Source organism: Anomaloglossus baeobatrachus, unplaced genomic scaffold (genome assembly GCF_048569485.1).
Source record: "Anomaloglossus baeobatrachus isolate aAnoBae1 unplaced genomic scaffold, aAnoBae1.hap1 Scaffold_381, whole genome shotgun sequence".
Lineage (NCBI taxonomy): Eukaryota > Metazoa > Chordata > Amphibia > Anura > Aromobatidae > Anomaloglossus > Anomaloglossus baeobatrachus.
In genome coordinates, this window is record NW_027443153.1 from 247620 (window position 1) to 261078 (window position 13459).

The window sequence follows — 13459 nt, forward strand, 5'->3', positions numbered from 1 at the left end:
ATGCAAATGTCACATCTGGAATCAGCTCCAGACCTTTTATCTGCTTAATTTATAATGGATTCATGAGGGAATATCCTACGCAGCCCATTAAAGAGCTTTTAAGATATTGTCCAGTTACTTTTGGTCTCTTTTTAAAGAGACCGCTACATGTTTATGGGCTGTAATTCCTTAGCCCTGGCTCCAATTAGTATGTTAATACCCTCAAATTAAAGCTGAGAATCAGCACTTAAAAACACATATCGATTACATAACTGTATATTGAAAATGTTTTGGTAAACAGGTAAAATGACAAAGGAGCTGTGCTGTCACGCCCCCGTCCCACCCAAACTTTGCCAATTTTAAAGTGAAAATGCCAAAAGCCGCCAAAATTTGGCACCACTTTGAATTGATCCAAATTTTTGAGACTTTTCAGAGTTTTTGTGACAATTTTTTGGCATAAAAGCTTTGATAAATTGGGATCAGAGCATCTCAACAACTTCCACATATCTAGGCTGCAGTGTGATTCAATTCTCCCCTCATTATTTTGGTGTGAAATGTCTACAGTTCTGCGCCAACTCCAGAGGTTCTGAGGCAAAATTATCACATCTAGACAATAGAGAAAGCCAGGCATGAAGAATATATATTTACAAGCATTTATTGACAAAACAAGCTTTGAAATGCAATTATATACAATGTGATATACTTCAGAGTTCCTATCTCCAATCTGGGGCTGCGCTTTTTAGTAAATAAATCAGTGGGCAACCTGAGATTAGTGAATTATCTAAATATAATCAAGTATCAAAACCTTTCACAAATGTTCCTAAAGGCTCTCAAAATACCCAACTTACTTGCAAAGTGGAACCTGAATTTCCATTTTGTGGGATCTGAGTATGCAGAGCGGGATCCCACAAATCTCTGCAGCTGCTCTAAGCACGATACATTGCTCTCTCAACTAATCCAGCGCGGTCATATACTTGTTTAAAGGAAAGGTGTCGCAGTTTTTTATTTTTGTATTAATAATAGTGATTATGAAAACAAGTATTTTTAATACAAAATTAAAATCACTGCTTATTTATTTTTTATTTAATTCTAATTTTACTGGAGGCACTGGGCGCTGCCATCTTGGATTTGGTGTTTGTAAGGACAGATACTCACCTCCTTTATGGCAGCCCTCTGTGCATAGACTCTGATAGTCGGGCTCTGACCCCATTTAGTAACATTAGAGAAGGCATCTGCTGTGAAATGCACGCGCCCCCTGGGCTATCCAGATAACAGCAGAGGGAGGAGATCAGCACCATCATTGTGGCGCACACAGCGTATGATGTTTGCTCCACTTTACCCCTGTCAACCTCCGGGATGTATGAGTACGGGGCGCCGGGGCGCCTCTCCTCCCCCCGCTGTTACAGATTCCAATGACACCCCCTCCCCCCGCTCTACCCAGCCCCCAGCCCCGCTCTCCTCCCCCTCCGCCGATGCCGGCAAGCATGCAGCAGAACTGTGTGTGTTTGTGTGCGTGTGCATGCAGAGCATGTGAGTACCTACGCCCCTCCCCCCACCACCGCAGGTGCTACTGTCTCCAATGTTAAAATGATACCCCCCACTCTCCTTGCCCCTCCCCCGCAGCTGCTGCTACCATCTTCATTGAAACCCCTCGCTACCCCCCCATGCCGTGTATCTAATCCTCTCTTGTGTGATACTGCCTGCTGTGCATGTAATCCTCTCCTGTGTGATACTGTCTGCTGAGCTGTGTATCTAATCCTATCCTGTATGATACGTGTTTGGTGAGCCGTGTATCTAATCCTCTCCTGTGTGATACTGTCTGCTGAGCTGTGTATCTAATCCTATCCTGTGTGGTACCGTCTGCTGAGCTGTGTATCTAATCCTATCCTGTGTGATACTGTCTGGTAAGCTGGGTATCTAATCCTGTCCTGTGTGATACTATCTGCTGAGCCGTGTATCTAATCCTCTCCTATGTGATACTGTCTGCTGAGCTGTGTATCTAATCCTCTCCTGTGTGATACTGTTTGCTGAGCCGTGTATCTAATCTTGTCCTGTGTGGTACCGTCTGCTGAGCTGTGTATCTAATCATATCTTATGTAATACTGTCTCCTGAGCTGTGTATCTAATCCTATCCTGTGTGATAAGTGTTCGGTGAGCCATGTATCTAATCCTGTCCTGTGTGGAACCATCTGCTGAGCTGTGTATTTAATCCTATCCTGTGTGATACTGTCTGCTGAGCTGTGTATTTAATCCTCTCCTTTGTGATACTGTCTGCTGAGCTGTGCATCTAATCCTTTCCTGTGTGATACTGTCTCCTGAGCTGAGTATCTAATCCTATCCTGTGTGATACTGTCTTCTGAGCTGTGTATCTAATCCTATCCTGTGTGATACTGTCTACTGAGCTGTGTATCTAATCCTCTCCTGTGTGATACTTCCTCCTGAGCTGAGTATGTAATCCGCTCCTGTGTGATACTGTCTGCTGAGCTGTGTATCTAATCTTATCCTGTGTGATACTGTCTGCTGAGGTGTGTATTTAATCCTATCCTGTGTGATACGTGTTCGGTGAGACGTGTATCTAATCCTGTCCTGTGTGGAACTGTCTGCTGAGCTGTGTATTTAATCCTATCCTGTGTGATACTGTCTGCTGAGCTGTGTATCTAATCCTCTCCTGTGTGATACTGCCTCCTGAGCTGAGTATCTAATCCGCTCCTGTGTGATACTGTCTGCTGAGCTGTGTATCTAATCCTCTCCAGTGTGATACTGTCTGGTGAGCTGTGAATCTAACCCTGTCCTGTGTGGTACCATCTGCTGAGCTATGTATCTAATCCTGTCCTGTGTGATACTGCCTCCTGACCTGAGTATCTAATCCGCTCCTGTGTGATACTGTCTGCTGTGCTGTGTATCTAATCTTATCCTGTGTGATACTGTCTGCTGAGGTGTGTATCTAATCCTCTCCTGTGTGATAAGGCCTCCTGAGCTGAGTATCTAATCCTCTCCTGTGTAATACTGTCTGCTGAGCTGTGTATCTAATCCTGTCCTGCGTGGAACTGTCTGCTGAGCTGTGTATCTAATCCTATCCTGTGTGATACGTGTTCGGTGAGCCGTGTATCTAATCCTGTCCTGTGTGGAACCGTCTGATGAGCTGTGTATTTAATCCTCTCCTGTGTGATACTGTCTGCTGAGGTGTGTATCTAATCCTCTCCTGTGTAATACTGTCTCCTGAGATGTGTATCTAATCCTGTCCTGTGTGATACGTGTTCGGTGAGACGTGTATCTAATCCTGTCCTGTTTGGAACTGTCTGCTGAGCTGTATATATAATCCTCTCATGTGTGATACTGCCTCCTTAGCTGAGTATCTAATCCGCTCCTGTGTGATACTGTCTGCTGAGCTATGTATCTAATCCTCTCCTGTGTAATACTGTCTGATGAGCTGTGTATCTAATCCTATCCTGTGTGATACTCCTGCTGTCCTTGGTGACACTTTAGACATTTCTTGTCACCAACAAAATGGCTCCACACTGTGATCTAAACTTCATTCTGTGTTATCCTTTGGAAACCCTCAGATTGGGAGGGGGAGGTGACATCACACACAGGAGAGTAGACTCCGCCCACTTTACTGCAGCTGTAATCCAGGCTATTTCTACAGTTTCAGATTTCAGCAGCTGCTCCCTCTAGTGTTTCAGAGTGGAAAATATCAAACTTTTTATTTTTTTATTTTGCTCAATTAAAAACAAATAATATTTGAGCAAAACATTAATACTTTACATTTTTAAGTTATTATTTTTTTTTTTTTTTTTGGACGACACCTTCCCGTTAAGATTTTACTGAACTGCTTAAGAAGGATGCCGCAGAGCTGGGGTCATAGAGATCACTCTTTCACGATCAGTTATCGCTGAGGGTTGTGGGATCTCACAACCTGAAAGTTCCTTTGGGAGGACATTAGGGACACTTCCAAAAGTTTTTGTACTGGATTATATTAAGAACATTCACTTATCTGCGGCTCTCCACTGTTTTAGTAAATAATAAAGGCAGCCACAGATTTGTGATAAGCACTATTTAAGGGGAAATTCATCTAACTCATTGCGCAAGAACTATTGTGTAAACGTCACACATTTTTGTGCATCACACACCTTAACTGTTCAAACATTTAGTGAGTTTTGACATTTTTAGTCTGAAATGTAAGAGAAGTTTAGTGAAATAGGGTGGTGCCTGAAACGGTCAGATAGATTCACAATGATTGTGCCCTTTTATGTCATACGATTTTGAGTGAATTGTAATTTTTTACTCTTACTATTTGTTAACCAATTACCATATAGAAAAGGGGGGGTCTTAGGGAAAGGGGGGGTGCGTCATAGTCCTGATGTGACTGTGACTGGAGGGGCGGCGGTGGAGGAGTGGGTCACAGGAGGCAGAAACCAGGGCTAACAGTGTGCCTGCTAATAACAAAAGTGAATATTCACTGCTCCCCTCACTTATAATCCAGTCTACCTCAACGCACTGAAGCCGGCATCGAGAGATGAGCGGGATTATGAGCATGGGGAGTAGTGAATATTCATTCATTAATAGCAGGCACACATGATCACTCAGTCACCAGCTAACTGCTGCAGCTCGGTGATCACGTGTTTTTTATTAGAGAATGAATATTCACTGCTCCACACGCCCATAATCCTAGGTGTGGGGAGCAGTGAATATTCCGGCAGCCGACGTCCGCGTGTGCCTGTAGGTGCATGGCAGTGACGTCATGCGATGTGCCACTTATACACTGAAGTCACTTGCCAGCATCAAAGACAACACCGCACACTGGGGGAGCAGAGGGATGGTGAGTATAATCAGTTGTTTTTTTATGTCTGCAGCGTGATGAGAAACATATATGGGACGCCCTGGACAACCAGGGGTCACAGGTTAGTAGACACCACACACACCCCCCCCCCACACTAGGAAGTTAACATCCGTCAATCAAGACCTGATTGCCTCCCTCAGTGTTAGACAGGCACACCGGGTGGGCGGAGTCAGGCGGAAAGACACACCCACCGAGAAGTCTGCTGGCCTGAGGCAGGGAAGCATCTCAGTCCAGTCGTGGACAGTAGTCTGAGTAGTGCAGTGTGAAGTTCAGAGTTGGATAGTAAGGAGTAGAGTCCAGTTGTGGACAGTGAGGAGTACAGTTGGCACAGTTGAGTGGAGAGCAGAGTGTGACACACAGCGCTGCAAGGGGCCTGGGACGGAGCCTAGGACCCTCACACAGTCAGGCAGGCAGGCAGACAGCAGGGGCCACCTGCAGGAGACCGGGAACACGACCGGTGGAACCGTAGGACCGGAACCGGGTTGGAGCCCGCCGGACCCGAACCGGGGAGCCAGCAGTCTACCGGAGCACCAGGAAGGGTACTCAGACCCTGACTAGGCCGTAGGCCACCATATAGTCGAATTTACTGATTGAGGTCTGGACCTCACGGGGTCCTTTCCCAACCAAAGACCTGATTGAAGGCAACAGCCCAACCCGACTGGATAGCAGCCACCGCCAGAGGCCATAAATCCAAGGGCCAGCGCCTGCGGGCAAAGGAGCTCCCACGACATATCCGCCGGGGAGCGGACCACCCGTGCTTAGGCACCGTGGTCCACTTACGTTAGGTGCAGGAGAAAGGGGACCCAGTCACACCGTCCAGTGCTGCAGCCGGCTGTGGGCAGCCCGTTCTACATCTTGTTTGGTTTACCAGAGACCCTGAGTGACTAAATCGTGAGTACCGCATCACACCGCAGCACTGTGCCCCGCACCATATCTCCCCGCAACCGGGCCCCGGGACACACCGCCCCTACCCACGGAGGGGTTAACACCAAAGCTGAGCCCCGACACCGCTCCCGGAAGCCCGCCACCTTCACTGCAGCGGTGCTGCCCAGCATCACTACAACCCGTGGGTAGCGTCACGAAAACCACCCCAACACCAACATACCAAGATGAGAGCCATATATACCAGGATGGGGATCATGTATACTATTATGGGAGAAAGATGGGGAACATATCTGCCCGGATGAGGGACATATACACCAGGAAGAGAGAAACATTACTGAAAGGGGCCTAAATGGGGGACATTAGTACAGAATCAGGGGGGGGATATTACCCCTATAAGGCTGCTTTCACATATCCGGTTTTTCCTGTGCGGCACAATTCGGCGCTTTGCAGAAAAAACGCAACCGTTTTTTTTTGCCGCCGGTTGCGTTTTTTTCGCATAGACTTACATTAGCGCCGTATTGTGCCGCATGGCCTTGCGTTCCGTCCAGTTTTTGACGGATGCGGCATATTTAGCCGATGCGGTGGCTGGATGGAACGTTGCCTGGCACGGTTTTTTGTCCGGCGAAAAAAACCGCATCGCGCCGCATCCGGCCGATGCGTCGCGATTTCCAATGCATGCCTATGGACGCCGGATAAAGCGTCCTGCGGCAAAAATCACATCCTTTTTTTGCACTACGCATGCTCAGTAGCCAGCCGCAACCGGCAAAAACCAGACGGACCGCATGTAAAAACGTATGCAAAGTATGCGTTTTTTTCGCCGCATCCGTTGCATAGGTTTTAGAACCGGATTGGCCAGCTCTGCTAAAAGCGGATGTGTGAAAGCAGCCTTACCATGTCAGCAGCAGGTTCCCCCTCACAACAGTGCGTCATGACTACATATTTTGTTTCAATTTTTTTTCTATCTTCCTCCTCTAAAACATAGGTGCGTCTTATGGTCATAATAATACGGTAAGTTTAAAAAGAAAATGATGTTTTCCCTGACCAATTCTTACTTGAGCAATTGATTTTAGGATAAAACCCTTTGACTCACGGTATAACATGAATCCTTCTCCCATGTGACTCATCTGACAACAAGACCTGATTAATGATAAAAACATTTACCAAATTCTGAATGCAAGAATGTCTCCTCTACTGTGTGGGTTTTCTCATGGTCAACAAGAATTGTTTTACCAATTAAACATTTCAAATGTTCACAACATGAAAAAGGTTCCTTCCCTGTGCAGCTTCTTCAGATGTTTAACGAGATTTGATTTTGTAAAATAACATTTTCCACACTCTGAACATAAAAATGGCTTCTCCTCTGTATGATATCTTTGATGACTAACAAGATGTGATTTCCGAGTAAAACAATTCCCACATTCTGAACATGAAAATGGCTTGTCCCCTGTATGAGATCTTTGATGATTAACAAGATCTGATTTCTGTATAAAACATTTCCCACATTCCAAGCATGAAAATGGCCTCTCCCCTGTGTGAGATCTTTGATGCCTAACAAGTTCTGATTTCCCAGTAAAACATTTCTCACATTCCAGGCATGAAAATGGCTTCTCCCCTGTATGAGATCTTTGATGCAAAACAAGATGTGATTTCCGAATAAAACATTTCCCACATTCCAAGCATGAAAATGGCTTCTCCCCTGTATGAGATCTTTGATGGCTAACAAGAGCTGTTTTCTGAATAAAACATTTCCCACATTCCAAGCATGAAAATGGCCTCTCCCCTGTGTGAGATCTTTGATGCCTAACAAGTTCTGATTTCCAAGTAAAACATTTCCCACATTCCAAGCATGAAAATGGCCTCTCCCCTGTGTGAGATCTTTGATGCCTAACAAGTTCTGATTTCCAAGTAAAACATTTCCCACATTCCAGGCATGAAAATGGCTTGTCCCCTGTATAAGATCTTTGATGCAAAACAAGTTGTGATTTCTGAATAAAACATTTCCCACATTCCAAGCATGAAAATGGCTTGTCCCCTGTATGAGATCTTTGATGCAAAACAAGAGCAGTTTTCTGAATAAAACATTTCCCACATTCCATGCATGAAAATGGCTTCTCCCCTGTATGAGATCTTTGATGCCTAACAAGATCTGTTTTCTGAATAAAACATTTCCCACACTCTGAACATGAAAATGGCTTCTCTCCTGTGTGAATTTTCTGATGTCTAAGAAAGTTTGATTTCTGAATAAAACATTTCCCACACTCTGAACATGAAAATGGCTTCTCTCCTGTGGAAGCCGTTTCATGTTCCCCATCCCTTCTGTAACTTTTATTTTGCTTACAATTCTGTTGGACTTGCTCGTCATATGTATCACGTGTGATACCTTCATCATGTGTTATAAATTCTGAAGATATTAGATTTCCATCTGAATTCCCAATACAGTCATCTGCTAAAAATAAAAAACACAATGTTATTATTTTTTTAATATTATCTTGAAAGTATATTTATTTTTTTAAACCATAACATCAGAAATTAAATTAGGAAAAAATGTATTCTGAATCTGTTGTCCAATTTCGACATCTAAAGGCCGCTTTACACACAACGATATTGCTAGCGATCTCGTTAGCGATGTGACACGCCCAGATCGCTGCTACGATTTGCCGAGATCGCTCATAGGTCGTTTTGTAGCGGTCACACGTACCGATCTCACAAACGACGCAACATCTTCAGCAATATATTGTTTGACCAAGGAGGTCGTGTGGACACCGTCACACAGCATTCCTCCCAAAGATTCAGGCAACGACAGAAGCGTATAATTGTCCATAGCATACACCCTGGCGTGTGATTGGCAGGAGTATGATGGAAACACAGATTAAAACAGACAGGAAACACAAATTAAGACAGACGAGACAAATGGCAAACTCACAGAAATAAATAGGCAGCAACAAAAAGACAACAAGGGTTAACACCACAACAGTTCACAGTAATAATGCACAACAACCAATCGTAAGTCTGGATCACAACACCTCACCAGACCAGTATAGGTAACCTAAATGACTGGAGAAAAGAAGGAGATACGGCAAAGAACATGTGTGAAAAATTCCATTTTATTCATAAAAATATCATATATAATAAAATCACAACAATATGTGGTCAAAAGGACAAGGATCGGACAGGAGGTGGGGGAAGGTGGGTTGGGGAGGGGGGGGAGGCTTGAGGATGTGGGAGCAATCCTCCTTCGAAAAAGCAACGCTGCGAAACAGATGTCAGGAGGCTGTTTCCTGCCCCTCGGAACCAACCACCAGGTATACTTATTTATGTTGCCCCTCCATTGTTCCGCCTTCCCTTGGCTGCATGGTGAATTGGATTGGGACTAATAATCGCACAGTAACCCTGTGCCTGGTATTGCCTTAAATTCTCCCTTGGTTCTGTGCAGCACCAGTATTAACTCTTACATGTCTGTGGTGTACATAATGGGGGATTACATGTGTGCTGCCTCAGCCGGTGATTATTTTTGCATGTACACTTTAGTAGCCCCCCTCTGGTTCAGCTCCTTTGCCACAATTATAATTGAGAAAACCTTTCCATATCTTCAGGCCCCTTGATTGCGCGGTGCACCTGGCTCAGACTTGCTGTGCATGTGTATATATATATACACATTTCTTTATGTGCAAATTGAGGAGTCACTTGGACCTCGCCTGTGGCTCCGCGCAGTCACTTTGCCTTATTTCCACTGTGGTTTCACATTTTCCAGATGGGCTTACTACATGCATGTATACCCACTTGCTGATTGGTTGCATATCTCATGTGGTTCACATGACACATATCCTTCATTTTCTCTCTTGGCCCCAATTCACCACCAGCTCTTTACTATAGGTTGGCCCTACAATTGATGGCAACTCAGTCACTTGATTCTTCACCCTGGTTGCTTCTGAGAGGCAGGTTGCTCCCACATCCTCAAGCCCCCCCCCCCTCCCCAGCCCACCTTCCCCCACCTCCTGTCCGATCCTTGTCCTTTTGACCACATATTGTTGTGATTTTATTATATATGATATTTTTATGAATAAAATGGAATTTTTCACACATGTTCTTTGCCGTATCTCCTTCTTTTCTCCAGTCATTTATGCTTTATGGAGTAGGCAATTCCTTATGGGACACTACTGAGTGGTCCCATAAGTTAATACTTTATTATGGCCAATTTCTTGCTAACAGTATAGGTAACCTATAGCTGGCATTAATGGAATAGCCCAGCCAGCTTATACAGGAGGGGAGAGAATGATACTGGCTTCCCGCAGCATTTGGTCAAATACACCAACTAGCAACCCAGCAGAGGTTAACTCTTGCTAGCCTGCCTAAATCTGTGGTTTGATGCCTGTGTCTCCCTGCGCTGCTCACAGACATAAGAGACGTTAGCAGGCAGAGTGTAGTTTCCACAGATCCTGACACCGCCTTGACAGTGGAATAACCTGCAAACATCTGTGACATTGATCCACAACATAAACAATTTTAAAGAGATTTTTTTTCCAAGACGAAAATAAAATAAAGACAAATGGTGAAAATTTAACGGGGATGTCCAGGACTGTAACGTTGATGGCCTATTCTTAGGCTTTGTAACGAAAGCAGGTAGCAGGGTCTTGCTGTCTGTGCAGATAGACATTTGGGCTCCAATTCATCAAGACCGGCTATGTACACTGAAAATGACATTAGGGACTGGAGTGAGATTTCTGGCATAGGGAACGCCGCAATTGTTACGAATTAGAGAACCGGTGGCATCACACCCTTGTTCTGGCCAAGCTCTGCCCCTTTTGACATTTCACACACACACACACACACACACACACACACACACACACACACACACACACACACACACACACACACACACACACACACACACACACACACCAGCCTGTCTCCTCTTCTGCTTAAAACTCCTGCAATTGAGACATTTGGTCACATGACGTGATGTCAATAAGGTCCTTAAACAGTCCTATAATTGGCATATAAACACTAGGGCCACTAGGAAAATGGGAGCCCTCTGAAATTTCCCAGTTTACTCTCCCTTTCCCCTAATGCCAGTCCTGCATGCCAGCCTGTGTCCTGTTCAGTTCATTTAGACTCCTGCAATTAAAAGACCTTTGGTTACATCATGCCACATGACTTTGAAGTCATTGTGACGCCCTGACAAAATCAGGTTGTCACAGAGGACTGCATCCATCTTCCAGGTGCAGGACTCCCTCCTCCTTGGCCTTCCAACACAAAACCCCACACACAGGTATCCAACACCAGCCATCAAACCCTAGTCACCCCCCCAAGACAATAGGGACACAACAGTGGGTGGGACCAGGCAGATGGTGACGCCCACCTAGGGGTTCTGAGGTGTCAGGGGAGGGAAACACACAGAACAGTGCTAGACAGTTGAAGTGAGAGGACGGTGAAGTGGTGCTCAGGGGTTGGAGCCCCGGACTACTTAACCTGACTAGGTTAGGTGGCAAACGGCAGAGCTGGGCCACAGGCGATGGAGATCCGGTCGAGGGAGACCTTAAGTGGACCGGGGCAGGGTTGTAGCCCGCCGGTGCCGACAGCGGGAATCCGGTCCAGAGGCTGTGCACAGTCGGGGTCCCTGAACCCTGGAGCGAGGACAGCTTCAAGCACCTTTCTAATTAACCAGCAGGGGACAAGATTCCAAGTCTTGTCCCACCGTCAGCCCAGATAGAGCGAGACGGAAGCCCAACGAGGGGGATAGGGCGTCTGCAAGTTCCTGTTAAGATCCCACGGTTCAGTTCTCGCGGGCCACAGATCCCACAGAAAAGACACCGGGAGTGGACTTCCCCGTTTCATGCGGACTAGTCAATACACAAGACACAAACCAAAAGTGCAGAAGGAAGGGCCCCTGTTCTGTCAACCGGTGTGCGGGACCCAAGCACACCCCTCCGGAGGCTACCGGTTATCGTCAGTTGGTTTACTATCTGGACTCTGTGTGACTTTATTCAAACAGTGAGTACACTGGTATCATCCGGTCCAACCCCGCAGACTGTGCCCCATCACTCCATCCCACCAACACCTGGGCCCCGGGACAACACCTCCCATACCCGTGGAGGGGATAACATCCTGCTGCCCCGCTCCATCAGCCCCGAGCACCCCCATACCAAGGCAGCGGCGGTGTCACCAACAATCACCGCAACCCACGGGTGGCGTCACTGACAAACCTCCCCTGTATAACTACCCCCTTTTCACTTGCGGGTGACGGACGGCTGCGCCCGGGTCCGGCTGCCACTAGAGCCACCTCAACCGCCCGGATCCGAGCGTCTCGAGTGCCCCCCTCCTGCTGAAGGTCAATTCCCCGCCCGCAACAGCATCAAAGGTCCTTAAGCAATCAACCTTAGACTACAACTGATGGGGTCCCTATGAGACTGGGGTTTCTAAGAAATAGCGCAGTTTGACTCCTATTGACGCTGGCCCTGACTGTAACTAGGTCTTATTTTCAGGGAAACAGGGCATTCATGAACCATCTGCAGGTCTTTGAGTTGCCTTCATAACAACATAGAGAAGGCACTAGAAACAAACAGCAGAAGAACCAGAAGCAAAGAAAATACAGCTGAAAAAACCCACAGCAGAAAGTCTAAAAATGTAACCACAAAATTAGTGCAAAAAGTACATGAGTAGATATCTCTTACTGGATAGAACTGGAGGAAACACATCCTGAGGAACATCGGGATCTTCTTGTTTACAGTCCTGTGGGAGAAGAGGACGGGGACATCTCTCTGGTGTTGTCCTCTTACTGGATAGACCTGGAGGAGACACATACAGGGACTGAATTCATTCCTTACATACAGATAATTATAGGCCGTGTGTATTTAGTCCTGTCTATTACCTGGTGATGTGAGGGGCTGGGGAACCTCCATCATGACGTCCGTGTACAGATCTTTGTGTCCTACTAAATACTCCCACTCCTCCATGGAGAAATAGACGGTGACGTCCTGACACCTTATAGGAACCTGACACATACAATGATACCGTCACCCCCGATCCCTTCATAGCGTTACTGTATAATGTCCCAGCATTCCCAGCAGTGTCACCTCTCCAGTCAGCTGCTCAATCATCTTGTAGGTGAGTTCTAGGATCTTCTGGTCATTGATGTCCTCATGTATCGGGGGGTGAGGTGGAGGCCCCGTGATTGGGCTCAGGGGTCTTCCCCATCCCTCAGACACAGGGGCCTGACAGCGCTCACTAGAGGTCTTCTTCACTACTGTGTAATCCTGGTTATGGAGAGACACCGTAATAAATCTCACTCCAGACATTTCCAGAGTTCTCACCTCTCCAGTTCTGTCCATCTGTTATTCCCATAGATAAGAATGATGTAATGTGACGTCATCAGAATCTCTCACCTCTCCAGTAAGCCGGAAGAGGATCTCTAGGGTGAGGTGTAATATCCTCTCCGCCATCTTGTCCCTATCCATATCCATCCTTGATAGGTCAATCAGGAGAATTCTCTTATATAGAAGATCTCCACTGAGAGGATCCGATATTGTAGGGACCTGAATGGGGAGAAGATGACGATGTGACATTAGAAAGAATCCTGTATAGTAACATAATTACTGGAGACTTTATATCCGATCACTGGCCGCTGAAATAACGTTAACATGTATGACATGAAGGAGAAGACAAGTCCTGGTCTGGTCCTGAGCACTAATTATAGAGAAGCAGCCAAGAGGCCTATGGTCAGAGGAAAAGCAGGAGAGAACCAGAGCTCAGGGG

General features: G+C 46.2%; 1 protein-coding gene across 1 annotated transcript; it reads right to left on the reverse strand.

The window, feature by feature from the left end:
- Positions 1–1613: 1613 nt before the first annotated feature.
- On the reverse strand, positions 1614–13002 carry LOC142274951 (uncharacterized). The gene is given in 5 exon segments (XM_075332571.1): positions 1614–6992; positions 6994–8150; positions 12379–12492; positions 12576–12699; positions 12781–13002. Coding segments are annotated over 5 exon segments (1764 nt in total). The 3' UTR covers positions 1614–6845.
- Between the last annotated feature and the right edge of the window lie 457 nt (positions 13003–13459).